General features: G+C 44.3%; 1 protein-coding gene across 1 annotated transcript in view; it reads right to left on the bottom strand.

Moving 5' to 3' along the window:
- The window catches only part of LOC132819214 (mitochondrial adenyl nucleotide antiporter SLC25A24-like), a 106527-nt gene that overhangs the window by 14774 nt on the left and 63867 nt on the right, over window positions 1-27886 (bottom strand). Inside the window, exon 8 of the mRNA XM_060830679.1 lies at window positions 13284-13451. Within this exon, the coding sequence (XP_060686662.1) occupies window positions 13284-13451 (168 nt within the window). The remainder of the gene's footprint in view (window positions 1-13283; window positions 13452-27886) is intronic.

Here is a 27886-nt window from a genome sequence, read left to right as displayed (position 1 = left end):
CCTATTCATACACCCATCCAAATCACAATTACGCACTACGATAAAGTTCCTCACTCTCACCATTTTCTGTTACAAATTATAATCTCTGAAAGCTTAGCATCATTGATATCAAACTAATTGACCTGTAGTTACCGGGATTATTCTGACAAAATTTGTAATCATCCGATCTCCTGGCATAAGCCTAAACTGAAGAAAGGCTGAACATCCATGGCCAGTACCTCTGCAATGTCTACCCTTATAAACTCCAATAAGATGTCAGACTCTCAAAACTATCTTCATAACATAACCCCTTTATCATAGGATTCACTTAATGAAACATCTCTCAACCACTTCCAAGGCATGTATAGTTTTTTTTTAGATTAGACTTACAGTGTGGAAACAGGCCCTTCGGCCCAACAAGTCCACACCGACCCGCCAAAGCGAAACCCACCCATACCCCTACATTTACCCCTTACCTAACACTACGGGCAATTTAGCATGGCCAATTCACCTGACCCGCACATCTTTGGACTGTGGGAGGAAACCGGAGCACCCGGAGGAAACCCACGCAGACACGGGGAGAATGTGCAAACTCCACACAGACAGTCGCCTGAGTTGGGAATTGAACCCGGGTCTCAGGCGCTGCGAGGCAGCAGTGCTAACCACTGTGCCACCGTGCCGCCCACAAATTTGTTATGGGGGACTTTAACTTCCCCAGTATTGACTGGGAATACTATAGTTCAAGTAGTTTAGATGGGTAAGTTTTTGTTCAATGTATGCAAGAGGGTCTTCTGACCCAGTATGTAGACAGGCCAACAAGGGGCGATGCCATATTGGATTTGGTACTTTGGACCCTGCCAGGTGTTAGATTTGGAGGTAGGTGAGCACTGTGGTGATAGTGACCACAATTCCGTACGTTTACAATAGCAATGGGCAGGGATAGGTATATACCGCAGGAAAGAGGTATAACTGGAGGGGGAGGGGGAGGGGGAGGGAAGGGCAATTATGGTGCAATTAGGAAAGATTTAGGATGCATAGAATGGGGAAGGAAAACTGCAAGGAATGGACACAAATGAAATGTGGAGCTCATTCAAGGAACAGATACTGAGGGTCCTTGATAAGTATATACCTATCAGGCAGGGAGGTGGTTGTCGAGAGAAGGAGCCATGGCTTACCAAACAATCTGAAGCTCTTGTCAAGAGGAAGAAGGAGGAGGCTGATGTGAGGATGAGGTGCGAAGGCTCAGTTAGGGGGCTTGAGAGATATAGCTGAAAATGTGTTGCTGGTTAAAGTGCAGCAGGTCAGGCAGCATCCAAGGAACAGGAGATTCGACGTTTCGGGCATAAGCCCTTCATCAGGAATGAGGAAAGTGTGTCCAGCAGGCTAAGATAAAAGGTAGGGAGGAGGGACTTGGAGGAGGGGCGATGGAGATGTAATAGGTGGAAGGAGGTCAAGGTGAGGGTGATAGGCCGGAGTGGGGTGGGGGCGGAGAGGTAAGGAAGAAGATTGCAGGTTAGGAGGGTGGTGCTGAGTTCGAGGGAATCGACTGAGACAAGGTGGGGGGAGGGGAAATGAGGAAACTGGAGAAATCTGAGTTCATCCCTTGTGGTTGGAGGGTTCCCAGGCGGAAAATGAGGCACTCTTCCTCCAACCGTCATGTTGTTATGTTCTGGCGATGGAGGAGTCCAAGGACCTGCATGTCCTTGGTGGAGTGAGAGGGGGAGTTAAAGTGTTGAGCTACGGGGTGGTTGGGTTGGTTCGTCCGGGCGTCCCAGAGATGTTACCTGAAACGTTCCGCAAGTAGGCGGCCCGTCTCCCCAATATAGAGGAGGCCACATCGGGTGCAGCGGATGCAATAGATGATGTCTGTGGAGGTGCAGGTGAATTTGTGGCGGATATGGAAGGATCCCTTGGGGCCTTGGAGAGAGATATAAGTTAGCCAGAGAGGGCTAGGAAGAGCCAGGAGGGGACATGAAAAGTTGTTGGTGGATAGGATCAAGTAAAACCCTAAGGCCTTCTATAGGTAGATCAGGAATAAAACAAAGACTAGAGTAATTAGATTAGCTACAGTGTGGAAACAGGCCCTTCGGCCCAAAAAGTCCATACTGACCCTCCAAAGAGCAACCCAGACCCATTCCTTTACACTTACCCTTTCACCTAACACTACGGGCAATTTAGCATGGCCAATTCACCTGACCTGCACATTTTTGGACTGTGGGAGGAAACCAGAGCACCCGGAAGAAACCCACGCAGACACGGGGAGAATGTGCAAACTCCACATAGACAGTTGCCTGAGGTGGGAATTGAACCTGGGTCTCTGGTGCTGTGAGGCAACAGTGCTAACCACTGTGCCACCCAGGTTTTTTTTAATTTTTTACATTTGGCATAGAATAATTTTATTTACATTGTTAAATTATGCTAACATTTATAACCAATAAAGGCAAGAGGTGCTTCCTGAACACGATTCACTATCAATTCAAAGTTATAAATAATGAAGATTTATTTTACTTGAATGTACAAATGGATTTTTTGAACAAGTAGAAAATGAGCTTTGTTTATGGTTCAAACAATTTGATGAATAATGATGCAGCAATTTAACTGAAACATTCAAGGCTAGCCTTGGCTTGTTCCATTTCATGTAAGAAGTTATTTATAGGACTGTGGTAAAGTCAACTTCATGTAAACATTTTCACTCTTGTTCCCCTTTATAACTAATTTTAACTGTAAAAATACACTGCCAACGTGTTGCAATTCACTGCTCCCTGCTGTTACTCCAAATTTCTACTCTATATCTACTAACTGATTGATAGTCAATATTTGTCCCACATTAGGGCCAATCAAAGAGAGCAGTGGAAAGTTGTGGGTGGAATCTAAGGTTACAGGGAAAGCACTGCAAGTGCTTAATGAATACTTTTTGTCAGTATTCACCCTGGCAAAAGAAAATGTTAGTGAGAATATGGAGTTACAGGCTGCAAGATTAGATGGGATTGAAGTTGACAAAGAGGAGGTTTTAGCAACTTTGGAAGATCTGAAAATAGCTAAGACCTCTGGGTTGGATGGGATTTATCCTCAATTCTCTGGGAAGTCAGGAAGGAGATTGCTTCGATTGCTTTGGCTTCGATGTTTATGCCATCATTGTCGACAGGAATAGTGCCAAAAGACTGGAGGATAGCAAATGTTGTTCTCTTGTTTAAGAGGGGGAGTCAGGACAACCCTGGTAATTATAGACCAGTGAGCATTACTTCGGTTATGGGTAAGGTGTTGGAAAAGGTTATAAGAGATAGGGGTTATAATCATCTGGAAAGGAATAATAATGATTAGGGATAGTCAACACGGTTTTGTGAAGGTTAGATCGTGCCTCACTAGCATTGAATTCTTTGAGAAGGTGACAAAATAGGTATATAAAGGTAAAGGGGTTGATGCGGTGTATTTGGATTTCAGTAAAGTGTTTGATAAGGTTCCACACGGTAGGCTATTGCACAAAATATGGAGTTTTGGGATTGAAGGCAATTTAGTGGTTTGGATCAGAAATTGGCTAGCTGAAAGAAGATAGAGGGTGGTGGTTGATGGAAAATGTTCATCCTGGAACTCAGTTACCGGTGGTGTGCCGCAAGGATCTGTTTTGTCATTTTTATATATGACCTGGATGTGGACGTAGCAGGCTGGATTAGTAAATGCGTGGATGATATAAAGTTAGGCAGAGTTCTGGATAGTGCCAAAGGATGTTGTGGGTTACAGAGAAACAGAGATAAGATGCAGAGCTGGGCTGCGAAGTGGCAAATGGAGTTTAATTGGAAACATGTTAGGTAGTTCCCTTCAGAACAAATAACAGGAATGGAGAGTACTGGGATAATGGTAAAATTCTTGGCAGTGTAGATGAACAGAGAAATCTCGGTGTCTGGGTGCATAAATCCCTGAAAGTTGCCATCCGGGTTGATAGGGTTGTTCGGAGCCATGAGGTCATGCTTCAGCTGTACAAGACACTGGTAAGGCCGCACCTGGAGTATTGCGTGCAGTGCTGGTCACCGCATTATAGGAAGGATGTGGAAGCTTTGGAAAGGGTTCAGAGAAGATTTACTGGGATGTTGCCTGGTACAGAAGGGAGGTCTTATAAGGAAAGGCTAAGAGAACTGAGACTGCATTAGAGAGAAGAAGGTGGAGAGGTGATGAAATCGAGATGTATAAGATAATCAGAGGGTTAGATAGGTTGGACAGTGAGAGCCTTTTTCCTTGGATGGTTAAGGCTAACATGAGGGAACATAGCTTTACATTGAGGGGAGATAGATTTAGGACAGATAGTACGGATAATTTCTTCACTCTGGGAGTAGTAGGGGCGTGGAACTGCCTGTCTGCAACGGTTGTAGACTCACTGACATTAAGAGTATTTAAGTGGGTATTGGATAGACATATGGATAATAATGGAATGATACAAGTTAGATTGGCATCAGATTATTTTCACAGGTTGACGCAACATCGAGGGCCGAAAGACGTGCATTGCGCTGTAACATTCTGTGTTCTCTGTTCTACACCCCTCCTTAATTAAGGAATCCAATACTGTATGTGATAGGTTGGGAGTAGTCTCATCAGTGCCCTGTACTAAGACCAAGGTTCAGAAGCAGGTTAACCTGCCCGTTATGTCTGCTTTGGTACTCAGTAAGATCTTGGCTGATCTGATAATCCTCACTGTCACTTTCCTGCCTTTTACCCATAACCCATGATTCCCTTACTGATTAGAAATCTATCTATCTATCTCAACCTGGAATATACCGACCTTCTACCTCTGTCTGTGATAAAGAATTCCGTAGATACACTACCCTTTGGGAGAAGATTTGTTTTTACATAGAATCCCAACAATGAGGAAACAGGCCCAACATGTCCACACTGACCCTCCGAACAGCACCCCATCCAGACCCATACCCCCACCCCAGGTCTGCAACACCACATCTCCCATGGCCAATGCACCCAACCTACACATCCCTGTCCACTATTGATAATTTAGCCTGGCCAATCCACCTAACTTGCACATCTTGGACTGTGGGAGGAAACCAGTGCACCCACTGGAAACCCACACAGACATGAGGAGAATGTGCGAACTCCACGTAAAGATGAGGCGTGAAGGTTCAATTGGGGTGATTGGGAGTTATAAGCCAGGAAAGATCTAAAGAGAGAGCTAAGAGCAGCAAGGAGGGGACATGAAAAGTCCTTGGTTGGTAGGATTAGGGAAAACCCAAAGGCTTTCTATAGGTAAGTCAGGAATAATAGAATGACTAGGGTAGGAATAGGTCCAGTCAAGGATAGTAGTGGGAAGTTGTGCGTGGAGGCCGAAGAGATTGGGGAGACACTGAATGAATACTTTTCGTCAGTATTCACTCAGGAACAGGACATTGTTGCCGATGTGAATATTGAGTCACAATTAATTAGAATGGATGGCTTTGAGGTATGTAGGGAAGAGGTGTTGGAAATTCTGGAAAGGGTGAAAATAGATAAGTCCCCTGGGCCTGATGGCATTTATCCTAGGATTCTCTGGGAAGCAAGGGAGGAGATTGCAGAGCCATTGGCCTTGATTTTTATGTCCTCGTTGTCTACAGGAATAGTGCCAGAAGACTGGAGGATAGCAAATGTGTTTCCCTTGTTCAAGAAATGAGTAAGGACAGCCCCAGTAACTATAGGCCGGTGAGTCTCACTTCTGTTGTGGGCAAAGTCTTAGAGAGAATTGTAAGGGATAGGATTTATGAACATCTGGATAGGAATAATGTGATCAAGGATAGTCAGCATGGTTTTGTGAAGGGCAGGTCGTGCCTCACAAACCTTATTGAATTCTTTGAGAAGGTGACTAAGGAGGTGGATGAGGGTAAAGCGGTAGATGTGGTGTATATGGATTTTAGTAAGGCGTTTGATAAGGTTCCCCATGGTAGGCTACTGCAAAAAATACAGAGGTATGGCATTGAGGGTGCATTAGAGGTTTGGATTAGAAATTGGCTGGCTGGAAGGAGACAGAGGGTAGTAGTTGATGGTATAGGTTCATCTTGGAGTGCAGTTACTAGCGGTGTTCCACAAGGATCTGTTTTGGGACCATTGCTGTTTGTCATTTTTATAAATGACCTAGAGGAGGGGCTTGAAAGCTGGGTGAGCAAGTTTGCGGATGACACGAAAGTCGGTGGAGTTGTGGACAGTGAAGAAGGATGTGGCAGGTTACAGCGGGATATAGATACGTTGCAGAGCTGGGCAGAAAGGTGGCAAATGGAGTTCAATGTAGCTAAGTGTGAAGTCATTCACTTTGGTAGGAGTAACAAGAAAATGGATTACTGGGCTAATGGTAGGCTACTTGGTTGTGTGGATGAGCAGAGAGATCTTGGTGTCCATGTACACAGATCTCTGAAAGTTGCTACCCAGGTAAATAGTGCTGTGATGAAGGCATATGGCGTACTGGCTTTTATTGGTAGAGGAATTGAGTTCCGGAGTCCTGAGGTCATGTTGCAGTTGTATAAGACTCTGGTGCGGCCACATCTGGAGTATTGTGTGCAGTTTTGGTCGCCATAGTATAGGAAGGATGTGGAGGCACTGGAACGGGTGCAAAGGAGGTTTACCAGGATGTTGCCTGGTATGGTAGGAAGATCGTATGAGGAAAGGCTGAGGCACTTGGGGCTGTTTTCATTGGAGAAAAGAAGGTTTAGGGGTGACTTGATAGGGGTGTACAACATGATTAGGGGTTTAGACAGGGTTGACAATGAGAACCTTTTTCCACGTATGGAGTCAGCTATTACGAGGGGGCATAGCTTTAAATTAAGGGGACGTAGGTATAGGACTGATGTTAGGGGTAGATTCTTTACTCAGCGAGTCGTGAGTTCATGGAATGCTCTGCCACTAGCAGTGGTGGACTCTCCCTCTTTACGGGCATTAGATAGGCATATGGAGGAAAGTGGGCTAGTGTAGGTTAGGTGGGCTTGGATCGGCGCAACATCGAGGGCCAAAGGGTCTGTACTGCGCTGTATTTTTCTATGTTCTTTGTTCCACACAGACCTGAAGGTAGAATCGAACCCAGATCCCTGGTGCTAACCACTGAGTTATCGAGCTGAGCAGTCAAGGGTTTTCCAGTCAAGAAGCTTCTGCTCCATGTTGTGGTTTTAAATGCCAATAAGTACAGATATAACCAAATCTGATTGAAGATTTGTAGCTCGGGTATCCATTGTTGTGGTTCTGCTCGCCGAGCTGAAAGTTTTTGCTGCAAACGTTTCGTTCCCTGGCTAGGGAACATCATCAGTGCTGTTGGAGCCTCGTGTGAAGCGCTGCTTTGATGTTTCTTCCGGTATTTATATTGGTTTGTTCTTGCCGCTTCCGGGTGTCAGTTTCAGCTGCAGTGATTTGTATGCGGGGTCCAGGTCGATGTGTCTGTTGATGGATGTTCTTGCCGCTTCCGGGTGTCAGTTTCAGCTGTAGTGGTTTGTATATGGTGTCCAGGTCAATGTGTCTGTTGATGGAGTTTGGGGATGAATGCCATGCTTCTAGGAATTCTCTGGCTGTTCTCTGTCTGGCTTGTCCTATGATAGTGGTGTTTTCCCAGTCAAATTCATGTTGCTGGTTGTCTGAGTGTATGGCTACTAGAGATAGCTGGTCGTGTCGTTTTGTGGCTAGCTGATGTTCATGGATGCGGATTGTTAGCTGTCTTCCTGTTTGTCCTATATAGTGTTTTGTGCAGTCCTTGCATGGTATTTTGTAAACTACGTTAGTTTGGCTCGTGCTGGCTATTGGGTCCTTTGTTCTAGTGAGTTGTTGTCTGAGCGTGGATGTTGGCTTGTGTGCTGTTATGAGTCCTAAGGGTCGCAGTAGTCTGGCTGTCAGTTCTGAGACGCTCCTGACGTATGGTAGAGTGGCTAGTCCTTTTGGTTGCGGCATGTCCTCGTTCCTCGGTCTATCTCTTAGGCATCTGGTGATAAAGTTGCGTGGGTATCCGTTTTTGGCGAATACCTTGTATAGATGTTCCACTTCCTCTTTTCGCAGTTCTGGTGTGCTGCAGTGTGTTGTGGCCCTTTTGAATAGTGTCCTGATGCAGCTTCGTTTGTGTGTGTTGGGGTGGTTACTTTCATAGTTTAAGACTTGGTCTGTGTGTGTTGGTTTCCTGTGTACCCTTGTGGTGAATTCTCCGTTGGGTGTTCTCTCTACTAACACGTCTAGGAATGGGAGTTGCCTATCCTTTTCCTCTTCTCGTGTGAATCGGATTCCTGTGAGTGTGGCGTTGATGATTCGGTGTGTTTTTTCTATATCTGTGTTTTTGATGATTACAAAGGTGTCATCCACATATCTGATCCAGAGTTTGGGTTGGATTTGTGGTATGGCTTGTTGGGATCCATTATTAAGGTTAGGCAGTTAAGAAACTTTATTGTTAGGTAGTGCTCACGTAAGGTAGTACTAGCAAGTCTGGAACTTGTTAGCTTCACTAGACAACAGTAAGCCATTATGTTACACTAAGAACAGACTGAAAAGCTGATGGCATAGCCTGAAGAGGCCCCAGGGAGGGTGAGAGATAACAGGACATTAGAGCCGTGTCTAGATACACGTAGCTCAAACTGAGGCAATAGAACGTTATCAGGCGAGACCCAATCACATATGAAAATTCTGAGTTTTACCAAATAAGGATGTAGCACTGGGATGCGAGGGGCTAAAAAGCTAGACAAAGAGAACAATAGACAGAAGGCGCTTTTTCCAGTGAGCTGTAAACACCTCACTGTATTTGTGTACGTCTCTCTCTCAGTAAACAGCTTATATTTTGAATCAGATCCAGTGTTTCTCTCCTTCAAACGAACATGGGGACGGTAGCCCGTCCTAACAGGCTGTATGTTCTAACCTTTGCATAACTGCCTCTGCTATGAGTCCCGAGATTGGTGATCCCATGGGTGTTCCGTTGATTTGTTCGTATATCTGATTGTTGAATGTAAAGTGTGTGGTGAGGCACAGGTCCAGTAGTTTAAGTATGCCGTCCTTGTTGATAGGTTCGGCCTCCTGTGTTCTGTTATGTATGTCCAGTAGGTTGGCTATTGTTTCTCTGGCTAGGGTTTTGTCAATTGAAGTGAACAGTGCCGTCACATCGAATGGTACCATGGTTTCTTCTTTGTCTATGTGTGTATTCCTGATGACGTCCAAGAATTCCTGTGTTGATTGTATGGAGTGTTTGGATCCGCTGACTAGGTGTTTCAGTTTTTGTTGTAGTTCTTTGGCCAGTTTGTATGCTGGTGTCCCTGGTAGTGATACTATGGGTCTGAGTGGGATGTCTGGTTTGTGTAGCCAGAGAACGAAACGTTTGCAGCAAAAACTTCCAGCTCGGCGAGCAGAACCACAACAACAGATATAACCAGCTTGACCTCTCCACCTAAGAAAGGCCTTCCATACCTAGAATCAATCTAGTGAGTCTTCTCTGGATAGCCATCAATGCCAGTATAACAACTGATTGCAGTATTCCAACTGTGGTACAACTTGTGCCTTGCATAGTTCTCACAAGGCTTCCCGATTTTCATACTCCATTCTGTTTAAAATAAATGCCAACATTCCAAAAAAAAAGAACTGCACATGCGGTAAATCAGAAGCAAAAACAGTGATTATTGGAAAAACTCAGCAGATCTGACAGTATCTGATGAGAGAAATCAACATTTATGGAAGTGAATTGGAAAAGTTTAGAGGGATATGGACCAAATGTGGGCAAATGGAGCTAGTTTAGTTTGGGAAACCTGGTTGGCATGGACGAGTTGAGCCAAAGGTCCTGTTTCCATGCTGCATGACTCTATGACTCTAAGTTGGTATTTATCAGGAAATAGGTAGGGGGAAGAGTAAATGATAAGTTCAGATACCTCTCAAAGAGGGAGAAAAAAGACAAATGAGCAGTTCAAGGCCATACTGGATTAGTTGCTAATGGGGATTATTAGTAGCTGACAACGTGGTAGCAGTCCATGTGATCGCAAGGACTGGTGTGTGGAGGTTGGACTAAGGATATGTTCGAAGGTATCTGCAAAAGGGTCATGAACTTTACTCCGATTTCCGCCCAATGAAGCTGCCAGACCTGCTGAGACTTTCCAGCCATTTCTGTTTTTTGTGCCAATATTCCAGGTGGGGGGGGACAGAGGCAGAGTGGTAATATCACTGGGCTAGTAATTTAGATCCCAGGCTATACTTTGGGGACATGGATTTGAATCCCACTCTGGCAGATGATGCAGTATGTCCACTCCGCCAAGAATTCTGTCTTTAATCCTATACTCAGCATTCAAGTTCGACCTTCCAAAAGGCATCACTTCGCATTTATCCAGGTTGAACTCCATCTGCCATTTCTCAGCCCAGCTCTGCATCCTTTCTATGTCACACTGCAGCCTGCAATAACCCTCGATACTATCAAAGGCACCTCCAAATTTTGTGTCATCTGCAAATTTACTAACCCATCCCTCAACCTCCTCGTCCAAGTCATTTATAAAAACAACAAAAAGTAGAGGCCCAAGAACACAGCCCTGCGGAACCCCACTCAACACTGACCTCCAGGTAGAATACTTTCCAGCTATGACCACTCTCTGCCTTCTGTCAGCCAACCAACTCTGAATCTAGATAGCCAAATCTCCCTGTAACCCATATTTTCTGACTTTGTGAATGAGCCTACCAGGGTGAACCCTATCAAATGCCTAGCTAAAGTCCAAATACACCACATCCATTGCTCAACCTTCGTCGACCTGTCTTGTCACCTCTTCAAAGAACTCAATAAGATTTGTGAGGCATGACCTGCTCCTCACAAAGCCATGCTGACCACCTTAAATCACGCTATGCTTTCCAAATTGTCATAAATCCTATCCCTCAGAATTCTTTCTAAAACTTTGCTGACCACAGACGTAAGACTGACTGTTCTGTAATTGTCAGGGATTTCCCTATTACCCTTCCTGAAAAGTGGAACAACATTCGCCTCCTTCCAATCCTCCGTAAGACTCCCGTGGAGAGTGAGGAGGAAGGTATCTTCGTCAGTGGCTTAGCAACCTCCTTTCTCGCTTCCCGGAGCAGCCTAGGATAAATCTGGTCTGGCCCTGGGGACTCATCAATCTTAATGTTTTCCAAAATTTCCAGCACATCAACTTCATCAACCTTGATCTGGTCAGCTCCTCAAAGTTCTCATTCATAACAAGGTCCCTTTCCTGAGTGAAAACCGAAGCAAAATCTCGTTTAGAGCTTCCCTTATCTGCTCAGACTCCACACACTAGTTCCCCCCACTATCCCTGATTGGCCCTACCTTCTCCCTGATCATTCTCTTATTCCTCATGTATGAACAAAGATGCTCTCACTGTTTGGTTGTACACTAATTAAAGGTTACCCTCAAAAGTTTACTTTGCATTATTTTTTGGCCACCTTCATTAAATGCATTTCTTTCAATTAGATGCTGTTAACTTCCCTGGGTCTCTATCTCTCCCTTTATACTCTTACCTCTTGCCATAAAGCCCAATGTTCCATTTGCCTTTTCTCACTTGTATTTTCCACCTGGCATGTCATACTTCCCTTTTTGGTGCTTCACTCTATCTCTTTGATCATTTCAGGAACTATGAATTTATTTGCTCTACCTTTTCCAACGTAACAATGATTTTATGAACATATGAAACTGAAGTAGGAGTCGGCAACTTGACTCACAGGTTTTAACCTCAAATCCACATTCTTGCCTATTCCTAACAACTTTTCACTGCTTTGCTTATCAAAAATCTTTCATAAATTCTGCCACCACTACTTTCTGAGGAAGACTGTTCCAAAGACACATAACTCTGAGAAATAATTTCTCACTATCTACCTTGTTTCTCAATATTCGTTCAGATATGTGAGCATCATTGACAAGACCAGGATTTATTGTCTATCTCTAATTGCTCTTAAGATGATAGTGTGAGCATAATTTATTCCCATAATAACTGTTGTGGTAGCAATGCTGTTATGGACAGGCACATCTACTGTTGTGGTTCTGCTCGCCGAGCTGGAAGTTTTTGCTGCAAACGTTTCGTTCCCTGGCTAGGGAACATCATCAGTGCTGTTGGAGCCTCGTGTGAAGCGCTGCTTTGATGTTTCTTCCGGTATTTATATTGGTTTGTTCTTGCCGCTTCCGGGTGTCAGTTTCAGCTGCAGTGATTTGTATGTGGGGTCCAGGTCGATGTGTCTGTTGATGGATGTTCTTGCCGTTTCCGGGTGTCAGTTTCAGCTGTAGTGGTTTGTATATGGTGTCCAGGTCAATGTGTCTGTTGATGGAGTTTGTGGATGAATGCCATGCTTCTAGGAATTCTCTGGCTGTTCTCTGTCTGGCTTGTCCTATGATAGTGGTGTTTTCCCAGTCAAATTCATGTCGCTGGTTGTCTGAGTGTATGGCTACTAGAGATAGCTGGTCGTGTCGTTTTGTGGCTAGCTGATGTTCATGGATGCGGATTGTTAGCTGTCTTCCTGTTTGTCCTATATAGTGTTTTGTGCAGTCCTTGCACAAGTCCTTGCAAGGACTGCACAAAACACTATATAGGACAAACAGGAAGACAGCTAACAATCCGCATCCATGAACATCAGCTAGCCACAAAACGACACGACCAGCTATCTCTAGTAGCCATACACTCAGACAACCAGCAACATGAATTTGACTGGGAAAACACCACTATCATAGGACAAGCCAGACAGAGAACAGCCAGAGAATTCCTAGAAGCATGGCATTCATCCCCAAACTCCATCAACAGACACATTAACCTGGACACCATATACAAACCACTACAGCTGAAACTGACACCCGGAAGCGGCAAGAACATCCATCAACAGACACATCGACCTGGACCCCACATACAAATCACTGCAGCTGAAACTGACACCCGGAAGCGGCAAGAACAAACCAATATAAATACCGGAAGAAACATCAAAGCAGCGCTTCACACGAGGCTCCAACAGCACTGATGATGTTCCCTAGCCAGGGAACGAAACGTTTGCAGCAAAAACTTCCAGCTCGGCGAGCAGAACCACAACAACGGATACCCGAGCTACAAATCTTCAATCAGATTTTAGGCACATCTACCCCAAGCAGATTAGTGAGGGTAAGGTCAAGAAGATAATTCGAAGTTTTTGGTTCTCTCATCACCTGTCCCGGGCTCAGTCTGGCAATGTCCTGCAAGACTTAGCCAGCTTGGCAAGTAGTCATACTACTAAGTCACATTTGATGATGGATGTTGAGCATTTATTCATATGACAGTTTATGGAACAGTGAGGGATGGATGAGTGATTACTGGCCCACCTTCAAATAGATAAAGGAAATTTCAAGATTTTTGTATTGAACCTACCTCATAGATAGCGAGATCAATGCCAGCATAGGGGATAATACCCAAAATGTTTGGAATATAACCTTTGTAAAATGCAATCAATCCTTCCCTCTTCATAATCTTCTTGATGCAGTCTCCTACCCCCGAATATTGTCCAGTCTTTCGTAGTGCCATTCTGGTTTTCAGCACCTTCAAATATAAGAACAAAAGACTAATTAGTCAAGGAGCCATAGAGCTGAAAAATGTGTTGCTGGAAAAGCGCAGCAGGTTAGGCAGCATCCAAGGAGCAGGAGGATCGACGTTTCAGGCATAAGCCCTTCTTCAGGAAATCCGAAACGTCGATTCTCCTGCTCATTGGATGCTGCCTGACCTGCTGCACTTTTCCAGCAACACCTTTTTCAGCTCTGATCTCCAGCATCTGCAGTCCTCACTTTCTCCAAGGAGCCATAGAGGTCGATAATACAGAAAAAGGCCCTTTGGCCAATCAGGTATGCACTAGTCAAAACCAATCACCTAACCATTCTAATCTAAATTTCCAACACTTAGCCTATAGCATTCTATGATTTAGCATTACAATTGCACATCTAAATACTTCTGAAACGTTATGAGGGTCTCTGCTTCTAACAGAGCGGAGTTCTAAATTACCTCTATCCTCGCATCCTGGCTCTTACCACAAATAAATGCCCCCCTGGATCATTATCCTTCCACCAAAGGGGAAACGTTCCTTCTTGTCTATGCCTATGATAATTTTATACATCTTAATTATTCAGAATGACAGGCAGGAAGTAAAGTAGGTGTTTAGCTTTGTTGAACAATAATATCAGCACTGGGGTGATGAAGACATAGAATCAGTCTGGGGAGAAATAAGAAATTGCTAGAGAAAGAAGTCCCTGATGTGAATAATCCATAGATCCCAAAAAATAGTGCTGCAGTGGGGCACAATATAAACCACAACACTGAGGGCTTGTAGTAAAGGAACAGCAATAATCATGAGTAGTTTTAAACGGAGTAATCAAATTGGCAAGAGTAGCCTCAAAGGATAGTTCCTCAAATGTATTAGAGATTGTTTTTTGGGGAATAATTTGGGGAACCAATCAAGGAGCAAACTATGTTGGTTCTAATATTGTGAAATGAGACAGAATTCATTAATGATCCCATAGTAAAGGATCCTCTCGGTAATAGTGATCATAATATGCTGGAATTTCAAATTCAGCTGGAAAGTGAGAAGCTGTAGCATTCTGGAGTTAAAGATAATTACATAGGAATGAGGTCAGATCTGGATCTAGTGGATTGGGTGGGAAGACTAAAAGGTCAGACAACTGATGAGGCAGTAGTAGATACTTAAGGAGATACTCAGTCGTTCCCAACTAAGATATATTCCAGAAAGGAAGAAAGATTGTGATAGGGGGAAGAAACATCCATTACTATGCAAGCAAGTTAAAGATAAAATAAAGATTAAAAACTAAAACATATCACCTTACAAAGGCAAATGGCAGGTGGAAGATTGGAAAACATTTAAATGTCAACAAAGGGGTACTAAAATTAATAAAATGAGCAGAGGTAAAAGGAAGAAAACTAGTGCAATAACAAATATATGAATTACAAAAGCTTCTATAAATATTTAAAACGGAAGACAGTAACTAAAGTGAAATTTGGTCTTATGGAGGATGAGACTGAGGAGTTAATAGTGGAGAACATAGAAATGTTGCACCTTGCTTCAGTTTTCACAGTGAAGGATATTAGTACCATCCCAATAGTAACAGGTACTGCAGAGGCTATAGAAAGGGAGGAACAACCATCACGAGGGAAAAAGTACCAAGCAAACTATTGAGATTGAAGGCAGACAAGTCACCAGAGACTGTTGGCCTGTATCATTGGGCCTTAAAGGAAGTAGCAGCAGAGATAGTGAATCCATTAGTTACGATATTTCAAAATTCACTGGGTTCTGAAAAAAACAGTTTTTTAAAATGATCAGTTTTCAACTTCGAACACAATTGGCTGTTACGTTATGGCTTAACCTTTTGTGAGGTACCTTGTTGAACTCCTTCTGGAAATCTAAATATAAAATATCCATTGGTTCCACTCTAACTGCTCTGGTTGAGATTTCATCGAATGACTCTAATAATTTAGTCAGATATGATTTCACTTTGATGAAGCCATGCTGACTCTGCATGATGAGATTATGTTTTTCAGATATGCTACTACTTCCTTAAAAATGATTCCAACATTTTTCCAACAACAGGCACTATGTTAATTGCCTATGGTTACCCACTTGTTCTTTCCTGCCTTTTTGAATAGAGGTACCACATTGCAGTTGACCAACCCTCCAGTATATCTCCAAAATTCAAGGAATTTTGAAAAGTTACAAACTATGCATCCACATTGTCTGTATCTTTAAGATCCAAGGATGCAAGCCATCAGAGCCGGGGGACTTAAAAGGTTTCAGTGGGTTGAAAAAATGCTAATCTTAGCATATCTTATTCATCAGTGAATGAGAAGGGGTTTTTTTGAACAAACAATTGTTTCATGATTATCATTAGATTTGTAATTCCAGACTTTTCTGGAATTCAAATTCCTCCGTCTATCGTGACAGAATTGAAACCCAGATTTCCAGAACTTTGCCTAGGTGTCCAGATTAATAGTACAGCGATGATATCACAAGGTCATTGCCTCCATTGCAATTATATTGGAAGGTTTCATGATGAATTGAGGTGAAGGTGCTTTGAAAAATTCTAGTGGTGTTCACTCTTGTGTTTCATTTCAATTTGTTAAAGAGTCTGACTGGGCAAGCGAAGGTCAAAATTCAAACTTTTGATAATGACGGTCTGAGTTGAGTCCCAGGTTCCTGGAATCAAGATAGCCAGTGTTGAGTCCAAAGAGGCTTAAATTGCTCATTCTCTCTTCATAAGAAAAAACACTCTTCTCTGGAATCAAGGTAGTGAAACTTCTCTGAATTGCCTCCAACGCAACCATATTCATGCAAAGATAGAGGGAACTTGTGTTTGGAGGCAAGGGATGTGGGTGAGATTCCAAATGAGTAGTTTGCATTGGTGTTGACCCAGGAGAAGGATATGGAGGATATGTGTGGAGTGTATTAAAATGCTGGGACATATTGAGATCAAAAAAAGAAGTGGTGTTGGATCTTTTGAAGAGCATTACAATGGATAAACCCCCAGAGCCCGATGGTATCTACCCCAGGTTACTGAGAGGCAAAAGATGAAATTGCTAGGGCCTTCACCTTGCTAGCCACTGCAGAGTCCCTGAGGACTGGCAAGTAACTAATGTTGTTCCTATGTTCAAGCAGGGAAATGGGGATAATCCAGGAAGCTATAGGCCGGTGAGTTTCACATTGGTAGTCAGAAGCTATTGGAGAGGATTCTTAGGGATAGGATTTACACATATTTGGAAAAGCATGGCCTAATTAGGGAGAGTCAGCATGGCTTTGTGCAGGACAGGTCATGTCTTATTAATTTGATTTAATTTCTTAAGGTGACAGCAAAGGTGTTTGATGAGGATAGGGCAGTGGATGTTATTTACATGAATTTCTACAAGGTCCCTCATGGTAGGCGCATCCAGAAAATTAAAATGCATGGGATCCACATTAACTTGGTTACATGGATTCAGAATTGGTTTGCACATAGAAGACATTGTAGTGGCGGAAGGGTGTTTTTCAGGCTGGAGGTCCGGGACTAATTGTGTTCTGCAGGGATCCGCCCTAGGACCTCTGTTGTTTGTGATGTATATAAATGATTTGGATGATAAAGGTAGGTGGGTGGGTTAGTAAGTTTGCAGACGATACAAAGATCGGTGGAGCTGAGTATAGTATAGAAGGTTGTCCAAGGATGCAGGGGAATATCGATCAGTTGCAGATATGGCGGAGAAATGGCAGATGGAGCTTAATCTGGGTAAATATGAGGTGCCGCACTTTGGGTGATTAAATGTTAACAAAAAGAATATAGTTACTGGCAGGACTCCAAACAGCATTGATGTATAGAAGCATCTTGGGGTTCAAGGCCATAGCTCCCTGAAACTGGCCATGCAAGTTGATTCCTGATGAAGGGCTCTGGCCCGAAACGTCGAATTTCCTGTTCCTTGGATGCTGCCTAACCTGCTGTGCTTTAACCAGCAACACATTTTCAGCTCATGCACGTTGATAGGGTGGTAAAAGGAGGCATATGGCATACTTGACTTTACTGGTCAAGGAACTGAGTACAGAAGTCAGGGTGTCATGCTCAACTTTGAGACTTTGGTTAGGCTGCACTTAGAGTATTGCGTACATTTCAGGATGTGGAGGTTTGGCAAAGAGGTTTACCAGGATGCTTGGAGAAAGTGAGGACTGCAGATGCTGGATTAGAGGGTATGAGTAATAAGGAGAGGCTAGAAAAACTCGGGTTGTTTTCTCTGGAGCGGCGGAAGCTGAAGGGAGGCTTGATAGAAGTCTATAAAATTATTTAGTTAAAAATCACACAACACCGGGTTATAGTCCAATAGCTTTCAAAGCGTTGCTCCTTCATCAGTTGGTTGAAGGTGATGAAAGAGCAGCACTCCGAAAGCTAGTGCTTCCAAATAAACCTGTTGGACTATAACCTGGTGTGTGTGATTTTTAACTTTGTATACCCCAGTCCAACATTGGCATGTCCAAATTATAAAATTGTGAGATGCATAGATAGGGTTAACAATCAGAATCTTTCCCCCAGAGTTAATCTTTCAGGTCCGGTGGCCCTTCCTCAGAACTGATGGCATCTGGGAAATTGTCTATACTCCAACATTTCCCAGCTACCATCAGTTCTGAGGAAGGGTCACGTCGGATGTGAAACATTTACTCTGATTTCTCTTCACAGATGCTGCCAGACCTACTGAGCTATTCCAGCAACTTCTATCTGTCTTTATATAAAAACAGAACAAAAGAATAAAGAAAAATTTCAGCCCAGGAACAGGCCCTTCGGCCCTCCAAGCCTGAGCCGATCCAAATGTGCTGTCTAAACCTGTCATTCGATTCCTAATTGTCTGTATCCCTCTGCTCCCCACCTACTCATGCATCTGTCTAGACGCATCTTAAATGAATCCACCGTGCCTGCCTCTACCACCTCTGCTGCAACACATTCCAAATGTCCACCACCCTCTGTGCCACGTGTATCCCCTTTAAACTTGCCACCTCTCACCTTGAAAGCGTGACCTCTCATTATGGAATCCCTCACCCTGGGAAAAAGCTTGTCTCTATTCACCCTGTCTATATCTTTCACCATTTTGTAAATCTCAATCAGGTCCCACCTCAATCTCCTTTTTTCTAATGAAAATAAACCTAACCTACTCAACCTCTCTTCATAGCTAGCACCTTCCATACCAGGCAACATCCTCGTAAACCTTCTCTGCACCCTCTCCAAAGTGCCCACATCCTTTTGGTAATGTGGCGACCAGAACTGTACACAGTATTCCAAATGCAGCTGAACCACCGTCCGGTACAATTTTAACATGACCTGTCAGCTCTTATACTCAATACCCCATCAGATGAAGGTAAGCATACTATATGCCTTCTTGACCACTCTATCCACTTGTGCAGCAACCTTCAGGTTAAAATGGACCTGCACTCCCAGATCTCTCTGCCCATCAACTTTGCCCAAGGCTCTTCCGTTCATTGTATAATTCGCTCTAGAATTAGCCTTGCCTAAATGCATCACCTCACATTTGTCTGGATTGAAATCCATATGCCACTTTTCAGCCCAACTCTCTAGTCTACCTATATCCTGCTGTATTTTTTGACAGTCCCTTATGCTTTCTGCTGCTCCACCAATCTTCGTGTCATCTGCAAACTTGCTGATCATACCAACAGTGCCCTCTTCCAGATCATTTATGTATATCACAAACAAGAGTGGCCCTAACACTGACCCCTGCGGAACACCGCTGGTCACCTTTTTCCATCGTGGGAAGCACGGTGGCACAGCGGTTAGCACTGCTGCCTCACAGCGCCAGAGACCTGAGTTCAATTCCCGACTCAGGCGACTGACTGTGTGGAGTTTGCACATTCTCCTCGTGTCTGCGTGGGTTTCCTCCGGGTGCTCCGGTTTCCTCCCACAGTGCAGGTTAGGTGAATTGGCCATGTTAAATTGCCCGTAGCGTTAGGTGAAGGGGTAAAGGTAGGGGTATGGGTGGATTGCGCTTCGGCGGGTCGGTGTGGTCTTGTTGGGCCGAAGGGCCTGTTTCCACACTGTAAGTAACCTAATCTAATGTAAGTAATCTAATCTAATTTCGAGAAAATCCCTTCAACTACTACTCTCGGTCTCCTGTCGTTCAACCAATTCTTTATCCACCTCATTCGAACACCCTGCATACCATTTCCTCTCTTGCCTCCCTCAGCAACCAGGGATAAATCCCATCTGGTCCTGGGTATTTGTCCACCTTAATAACCTCTAGCATACTCAACACATCATCGCGTAAAAATTCCTCATTCCTGATGAAGGGCTTATGCCCGAAACATCGAATTTCCTGTTCCTTGGATGCTGCCTAACCTGCTGTGCTTTAACCAGCAACACATTTTCAGCTACTCAACACATCTTCCCTACTATGCCAACGTGATCCAGGCTAATCAAACTTCTATCTCTAATCTCAAGATTCATGTTCCTCTCCTCAGCGAACACTGATACAAAGTAATCATTCAAAATCTCACCCATTCTCTCAGGTTTGACACACAGCCTTCCTTCATTATCCTTTAGTGGACCAATCCTTTCTCTAGTTACCCGCTTGCTTCTTATATAAGAATAAAATGCTTTGGGATTCTCCTTAATTCTGCTCACTAAAGCTATTTCATGACCCCTTATAGCCCGCTTGATTCCTAATTTAAGACTTGGCCTACTCTTCCGATATTCCTCTGGGGCCTGTTCTGTTCTTGGCTGCCTAGACCTTATGTACACGTCCATTTTCCTCTTGGCTAGTTGTACAATTTCTCCTATTATCCACAGTTCATGAATCTTGCCGTTCCTATCCTTTGCCTTCAACGGGACATGCCTGTCCTGCACAATCTTTAATCTCAATGAGGGGATGAGCTCTGGAATTAAGAATCTACTGATGGCCATGTAACCATTATCATTTGTCAACATGTTCACTAATGTTCTTAAGAGAAGGAATCTGCTATCCTCAGAACTTTGGCCTACAGGTGACTCTAGACCTATAGCAATGTGATTGACTCTGAACAGCCCTCTGTGATGACCTAGCAGACTATAATTGTATCAATCAATTCAAAGTCTCAACAAAGAAATGAAATTGGATGGACCACCTGGCATCAATCTCAGCAGCTACAAAGTTCTTCGTACCTGACATGCCAAAACTGCAAGAGCTGTCTCACAGATTAATCAAGTGACAGTATCATACTTATGCAATGACACCTTAAAATGTTCCAGACACCACTAGCACCATCTATGGTATGTCCTCTTCCATTAATGCCCACTACCTAGATTGGCTTGGCAGTAGTACTACTGTTCGAGCTGGTCAGGTCCTAGAGTTATAGCTGCAAGGCTCGGTCTGTGGTAGGCAGTGAGGGATTAACATACTTGACCTCATCCTTAATCTGTTGGCTGCAGATGTATTTGTCCATGACAGCAAGACTAACCATCATACAGCCTTTGTGGAGACAAAGTCTCACCTTCTCACTGAGAACACCCTCCATCATGTTGTGTGGCACATGGACTGCAGTGGTTCAAGCTCACCAACACCTTTTAAGAGCAACCAAGGATGAGCAATAAATGCTGGCCAGCCAGTGACACTGACCTCACATGAATGAATAAATAAAACAAAGCAGGACAGATTTCAAACAGATTTAGCAATGCAAGACTGGACCTCCATGAGGCGCTGTGAGCAATCAACACCAGCTGAATAATACAACATAACCTGAAACCTAATGGCCTGGCATATTCCCTACTCCATCATTACCATCAAGCCAGGGGATCAATGTTCAATGGAAAGCATATTAGGACATGCCGTAGAACCACAGAAATAATACAGCTGAGAAGGGAGCCATTCAGCCCATGTTGTCTATGCCAAATCAAAGACACTCAAATCCCTTCTTAATCCCATCTTCCTGCACATGACCCATAGCCCTGCAGCTTACAGCCCCTAATTTATAGATCTAAGTAGGATTGAGGTCTCTGCCTGCACCACTCATATCCCTTCTAATCCTTCTTCCACTTTGCTCGAATCTACGACCCCTGTTTTTTGAACTGTGTGCCAAGGGAAATAGGGTAGACAGGAGGAACCTATCTCTACTGCTCACAATGCTGTACATCTTAATTACTTCGCCCCTCAGCTCCAAGGACAACAATGCCAACCTCTTTAATCTCTCCTTGTAGTTACAATTCTCCAGCCCTGACACCATTCTACTAAATCCTCTTTGCACTCACTCCACAGCAATTACATCCTTCTGAAATGTGTTGACCAGAAATGCACACAATACCACTGTTGTGATCTCATCAGTGTCTTACATAGTTTCATCATTATATCTGTACCTTTGTACACTACACCTCTCCAATGAATGAAAACATTCCATATGCCTTCTTTACAACCTTTTCTATCTGCACTGTTACCTTTAGAGATCTCTGCACTTGCATGCCATGACTCTCACTTCATCTACCTCCTCAGTATATCCCCATACATTGTGTATTACCTTTTACTGTTTGACCTCCCTTAATGCATTATCTCATACTTATTTAGAGCTGATTTGCATTAGCTACTTTCCTGCCCACTCCACCAAACCATCCATAACACTCTAGAGTTTACAGCTATCTCCTACAGTATCCATTATGTAGCCATATTTTTGTGTCAAGTTGGTTTTCAGAGACCAAGACGGGGAGGTCCAGGAAGGGGAGGGTAGTGTCAGAAGTGGTCCAAACGAATTTGAGGGCGGGGTGGAAGGTATTGGTGAAGTTGATGAACTTGCGGAAGCACAATGCAGCACAAATGCACACATCAATATAGTGGAGGAAGAGGTAAAGGATGGTGCCTGTGTAGATGTAGTGAATCCTACACAGAGGCAGGCATAGCTCAGGCCCATGCAAGTGCCCATGGCTACCCTTTTGGTTTGTAAGAATCAAATGAAAAATTGTTGATGGTGAGGACCAGCACTGCCAGGCAAACGAGAGTGTCAGTGGAGGGGTCTGATGGGGCCTGCGGGAGAGGAAGAAGCAGAGGGCTTGAGGGATGCACATGTAAATGGTGTTTTCATTCATGGTGAAGATGAGGTGTTGGGAGCTGGGGAACTGAAAGGTTTGGAAGAGGTGGAGGGTGTGGGTTATGTCTCAAATGTAGGTGAAGAGTTTCTGGACCAAAGGGGAAAGAACGGAGCTGAGGTAGGAGGAGATATGCTCAGTTGGACAGGAGCAGGCAGAGACCATTTGTTGACCAGAGCAGGCAGGTTTGTGGATTTTGGGTAAGAGATAGTTCTCCAACCCATACCTACTGTTTCTATCGGGAGATCTCCCAAGGTGACATGGTTGTTGATAGTCTGGGAGTTGATGGCTTGGTGATCAGAGGTAGGGTCATAATTGGGGATAGTAGGACAAGGTATCATAGAGTTGGTGTCTGGCCTCAGCGATGTAGAGGTCAGTTCACCATGCTACCACCACACCCCCTTATTGGTGAGGTCGGGGTTGGAGTGAAGGGAGTGGAGAGCTCCATGTTCGGATGGGGAGAGATTGGAATAGGTGAGGGGGTGGAGAGAACCAAGCAATTGATGCCTGCGCTGTACATGCATTTCCCAACCCGACCTTCCAGTTGCCATTTATTTTAATTCCCTTTCCCTCTTCCCCAGCAGCATATCCATCCTTGGTATCCTCCACTGTCACAGTGAGGGCAAATGGAAAATGGAGGAACAACACCTGATATTTCACTTGGGAAGCTTACATTCCAATGGCCTCAACACCAACATCAGCAGCTTCAAATCCCTCCTCCCCCAGCCTTACCCCATGTCCTGTCTAATTCCTCCTCCTCATCTCCCTGACCTGTCCATCTTCCTTTTCACTTACCCATTCCATCCTTCCTACTAACCAATCAGAATAACCCCCACCTCCATTCACCTGTCACCATCCCACCTACCGTTGCCCTGTTTCCCCTCCCACTTTATATACTTCCGGGCTCCCTCTCCCTCCCCAGTCCTGACGAAGGGTTTCAGCATGAAAGATTGACTTTCCTGCTCCTCAGATGCTGCCTGACCTGCTGTACTTTTCCAGCTTCATATGTATTGGCTGTTTATACTCCTCCAGAGGTCGGATAGGTTGGGACATTTTCACTAAAGCACAGGAAATTACAGGGTAATCTTATAAAAGTTTATAAAATCATGAGGAGCAAACATAAGGTGAATAGGAAAGCTCTTTTCTCTAAGGTGGGGGAGTTCAAAACTAAGGGGGATATTTTAAGATGAGAGGACTAAGATTTAAAAGGGATCTAAGGGACAACTTTTCCACACAGAGAGTGGTTTGTATGTGGAGTGAACTGCCAGAGGAAGTGGTAGATGCAGGAACAGATACAATATTTAAAATATATTTGGATTGGTGCATGCATAGTAAAGGTTTAGAGGGATATGGGTCAAATGCAGGCAAGTGGGACTAGTTTAGTTAGATATAGAATAGAATAGATATAGAATCCCTACAGTGTGGAAACAGGCCCTTCAATCCAACAAGTCCACACCGACCTTCTGAAGAGTCACCCACCCCCCTGCATTTACCCCAGACCAATGCACCTAACCTACACATCCCTGAACATTATGGACATTTTAGCATGAGCAATTCACCTATCCTGCACACCTTTGGATTGTGGGAGGAAATCGGAGCAGCTGGAGGAAACCCACACAGACACGGGGAGTATGTGCAAGCTCACACAGTCGCCTGAGGCAGGAATTGAACCCGGGTCCCTGGCACTGTGAGGCAACAGTGCTAACCACTGAGCTATCCCGAAATTTGGGAAACCTAGTTGACATGGGTGAGTTGGACTTAGGGTCTGTTTCTGTGCTGTATGATTCTGTGACTTCTGAGTAATCGCCTTCCTTTTCCATAATTGTTCAAAATCAAATCGAATTGAGGTCACTATTCTCGATAAGGTTACCCAATGTCACTTCACCCACTTTCCCATCTTCATTCCTCAAATCTAAATCTAGAATTGTGTCTCCTCCCCTTGATTGGCTTGTCAAGGATTGTTTTAAAAACATTTACTGGACACACTATGCAAATTTTTCACCCTCAATGCCTCATATCTTTTGAAACCCAGTTGATATCAACGTAATTCGAATTTTCTGCTAACATCACCTTCTTACTTCTTGCAAGGTTTGTGAAAGTTTGTAGCTCAGGTTGAGGTTTAAGGTGTAGGTTTGCTCGCTGAGCTGTAGGTTTGATATCCAGATGTTTCATTACCTGTCGAGGTAACATCATCAGTGGAGACCTCCAAGTGAAGCGAAGCTGTTGTCTCCTGCTTTCTATTTATATTTTTCTAGATGCCATCTAGGTTTCAAAAGATATGAGGCATTGAGGGTGAAAAATTTGCATAGTGTGTCCAGTAAATGTTTTTAAAACAATCCTTGACAAGCCAATCAAGGGGAGGAGACACAATTCTAAATTTAGATTTGAGGAATAGGGAGAGAGAACAGTTAAATGCGTGGCTACAGGGATGGTGCAGGAGGGAGGGATTCCGGTATCTGGATAACTGGGGTTCTTTCTGGGGAAGGTGGGACCTCTATAAACAGGATGGTCTACACCTGAACCTGAGGGGCACCAGTATCCTTGTGGGGGGGGTTGGCTAGTGCTCTTTGGGAGGGTTTAAACTAACTCTGCAGGGGCAAGGGAACCTGGACTGTAGCTTTAGGGTACAGGACCTTGAGTGTAGGGAGGTTAGGAACAAGGCATCGATCTCTAAGGAGGGTGCCTGTAAACAGGAAGGTGGCTTGAAGTGTGTATACTTCAATGCCAGAAGTATAAGAAATAAGGTAGGTGAACTTGCAGGGTGGGTTGGTACCTGGGACTTCGATGTTGTGGCCATTACAGAGACGTGGGTAGAACAGGGACAGGAATGGCTGTTGCAGGTTCCAGGGTTCAAATGTTTTAGTAGGGTCAGAGATGGGAGTAAAAGAGGGGGAGGTGTGGCATTGCTTGTCAAGGATAGTATTACAGCGATGGAAAGGATGATGGAGGAAGACTTGCCATCTGAGGTAGTTTGGGCTGAGGTTAGAAATAGGAAAGGTGAGGTCACCCTGTTAGGAGTTTTCTACAGGCCTCCTAATAGTCCGAGAGAAGTAGAGGAAAGTATTGCGAGGATGATTCAGGAGAAGAGTGAAAGTAGCAGGGTGGTTGTTATGGGAGACTTTAACTTCCCAGATATTGACTGGGAAAGCTATAGCTCGAGTTCGTTAGATGGGTCGGTGTTTGTCCAATGTGTGCAGGAGGGTTTCCTGATACAATATGTAGACAGGCCAACAAGAGGTGAGGATATACTGGATTTGGTTCTAGGTAATGAACCAGGCCAGGTGTTAGACTTGGAGGTAGGTGAGCACTTCGGGGACAGTGACCACAACTCGGTGACTTTTACTCTAGTGATGGAGAGGAATAAGTGTGCACTGCAGGCCAAGAGTTATAGCTGGGGGCAGGGAAATTATGGTGCGGTGAGGCATGACTTAGGATGCGTAGATCGGAAAAATAGGCTTCAAGGGAAGAACACAAATGATATGTGGAGATTGTTCAAGGAACAGCTATTGGGTGTCCTTGATAAGTATGTACCAGTCAGGCAGGGAGTAAAGGGTCTTGTGAGGGAGCCGTGGTTTAATAAGAAATTGGAATCCCTTGTGAAAGGGAAGAGGGCGGCCTATGTAAAGATGAGGCGTGAAGGTTCAGTTGGGGCGATTGAGAGTTATAAGGTAGCCAGGAAGGATCTAAAGAGAGAGCTAAGAGCAGCGAGAAGGGGACATGAAAAGTCCTTAGATGGTAGGATTAGGGAAAACCCAAAGGCTTTCTATCGGTATGTCAGGAATGAAAGGATGACTAGGGTAGGTATCGGTCCAGTCAAGGATAGTAGTGGGAAGTTGTGCGTGGAGGCGGAGGAGATTGGAGAGACACTAAATCAATACTTTTCGTCAGTATTCACTCAGGAACAGGACACTGTTGCTGATGTGAATATTGAGTCACAAGTGATTAGAATGGATGGCCTTGAGGTATGTAGGGAAGATGTCTGGGGAATACTGGAAAGGATGAAAATAGATAAGTCCCCTGGGCCTGATGGCATTTATCCTAGGATCCTCTGGGAAGCTAGGGAGGAGATAGTGGAGCCATTGGCCTTGATTTTTATGTCGTCGTCGTCTACGGGAATAGTGCCAGAAGACTGGAGGATAGCGAATGTGGTCCCCTTGTTCAAGAAGGGGAGTAGGGATAGCCCTAGTAACTATAGGCAAGTGAGTCTCACTTCTGTTGTGGGCAAAGTCTTCGAGAGAATTGTAAGGGATAGGATTTATGAACATCTGGATAGGAATAATGTGATCAAGGATAGTCAGCATGGTTTTGTGAAGGGCAGGTCGTGCCTCACAAACCTTATTGAGTTCTTTGAGAAGGTGACCAAGGAAGTGGACGAGGGTAAAGCAGTAGATGTGGTGTATATGGATTTTAGCAAGGCATTCAACGAGGTACCCCATGGTAGGCTAATGCAAAAACTACGGAGGTATGGCGTTGAGGGTGCATTAGAGGTTTGGATTAGGAATTGGCTGGCTGGAAGGAGGCAGAGGGTAGTAGTTGATGGTATAGGTTCATCTTGGAGTGCAGTTACTAGCGGTGTTCCACAAGGATCTGTTTTGGGACCATTGCTGTTTGTCATTTTTATAAATGACCTAGAGGAGGGGCTTGAAGGCTGGGTGAGCAAGTTTGCGGATGACACGAAGGTCGGTGGAGTTGTGGACAGCGAAGAAGGATGTGGCAGGTTACAGCGGGATATAGATAAGTTGCAGAGCTGGGCAGAAAGGTGGCAAATGGAGTTCAATGTAGCTAAGTGTGAAGTCATTCACTTTGGTAGGAATAACAAGAAGATGGATTACTGGGCTAATGGTAGGCTACTTGGTAGTGTGGATGAGCAGAGGGATCTCGGTGTCCATGTACACAGATCTCTGAAAGTTGCCACCCAGGTAAATAGTGCTGTGAAGAAGGCATATGGTGTACTGGGCTTTATTGGTAGAGGAATTGAGTTCCGGAGTCTTGAGGTCATGTTGCAGTTGTATAAGACTCTGGTGCGGCCTCATCTGGAGTATTGTGTGCAGTTTTGGTCGCCATACTATAGGAAGGATGTGGAGGCATTGGAACGAGTGCAGAGGAGGTTTACCAGGATGTTGCCTGGCATGGTAGGAAGATCGTATGAGGAAAGGCTGAGGCACTTGGGGCTGTTCTCATTGGAGAAAAGAAGGTTTAGGGGAGATTTGATAGAGGTGTACAAGATGATTAGGGGTTTAGATAGAGTTGACAGTGAGAACATTTTTCCGCTAATGGAGTCAGCTGTTACTAGGGGATACAGCTTTAAATTAAGGGGTGGTAGGTATAGGACAGATGTTAGGGGTAGATTCTTTACTCAGCGGGTTGTGAGTTCATGGAATGCCCTGCCAGTAGCAGTGGTGGACTCTC

This window comes from Hemiscyllium ocellatum, chromosome 9 (genome assembly GCF_020745735.1).
Source record: "Hemiscyllium ocellatum isolate sHemOce1 chromosome 9, sHemOce1.pat.X.cur, whole genome shotgun sequence".
In the NCBI taxonomy this organism is placed as follows: domain Eukaryota; kingdom Metazoa; phylum Chordata; class Chondrichthyes; order Orectolobiformes; family Hemiscylliidae; genus Hemiscyllium; species Hemiscyllium ocellatum.
The sequence above is the reverse complement of the archived record's forward strand: the minus strand, read 5'-3'. Positions and strand labels throughout refer to the sequence as shown.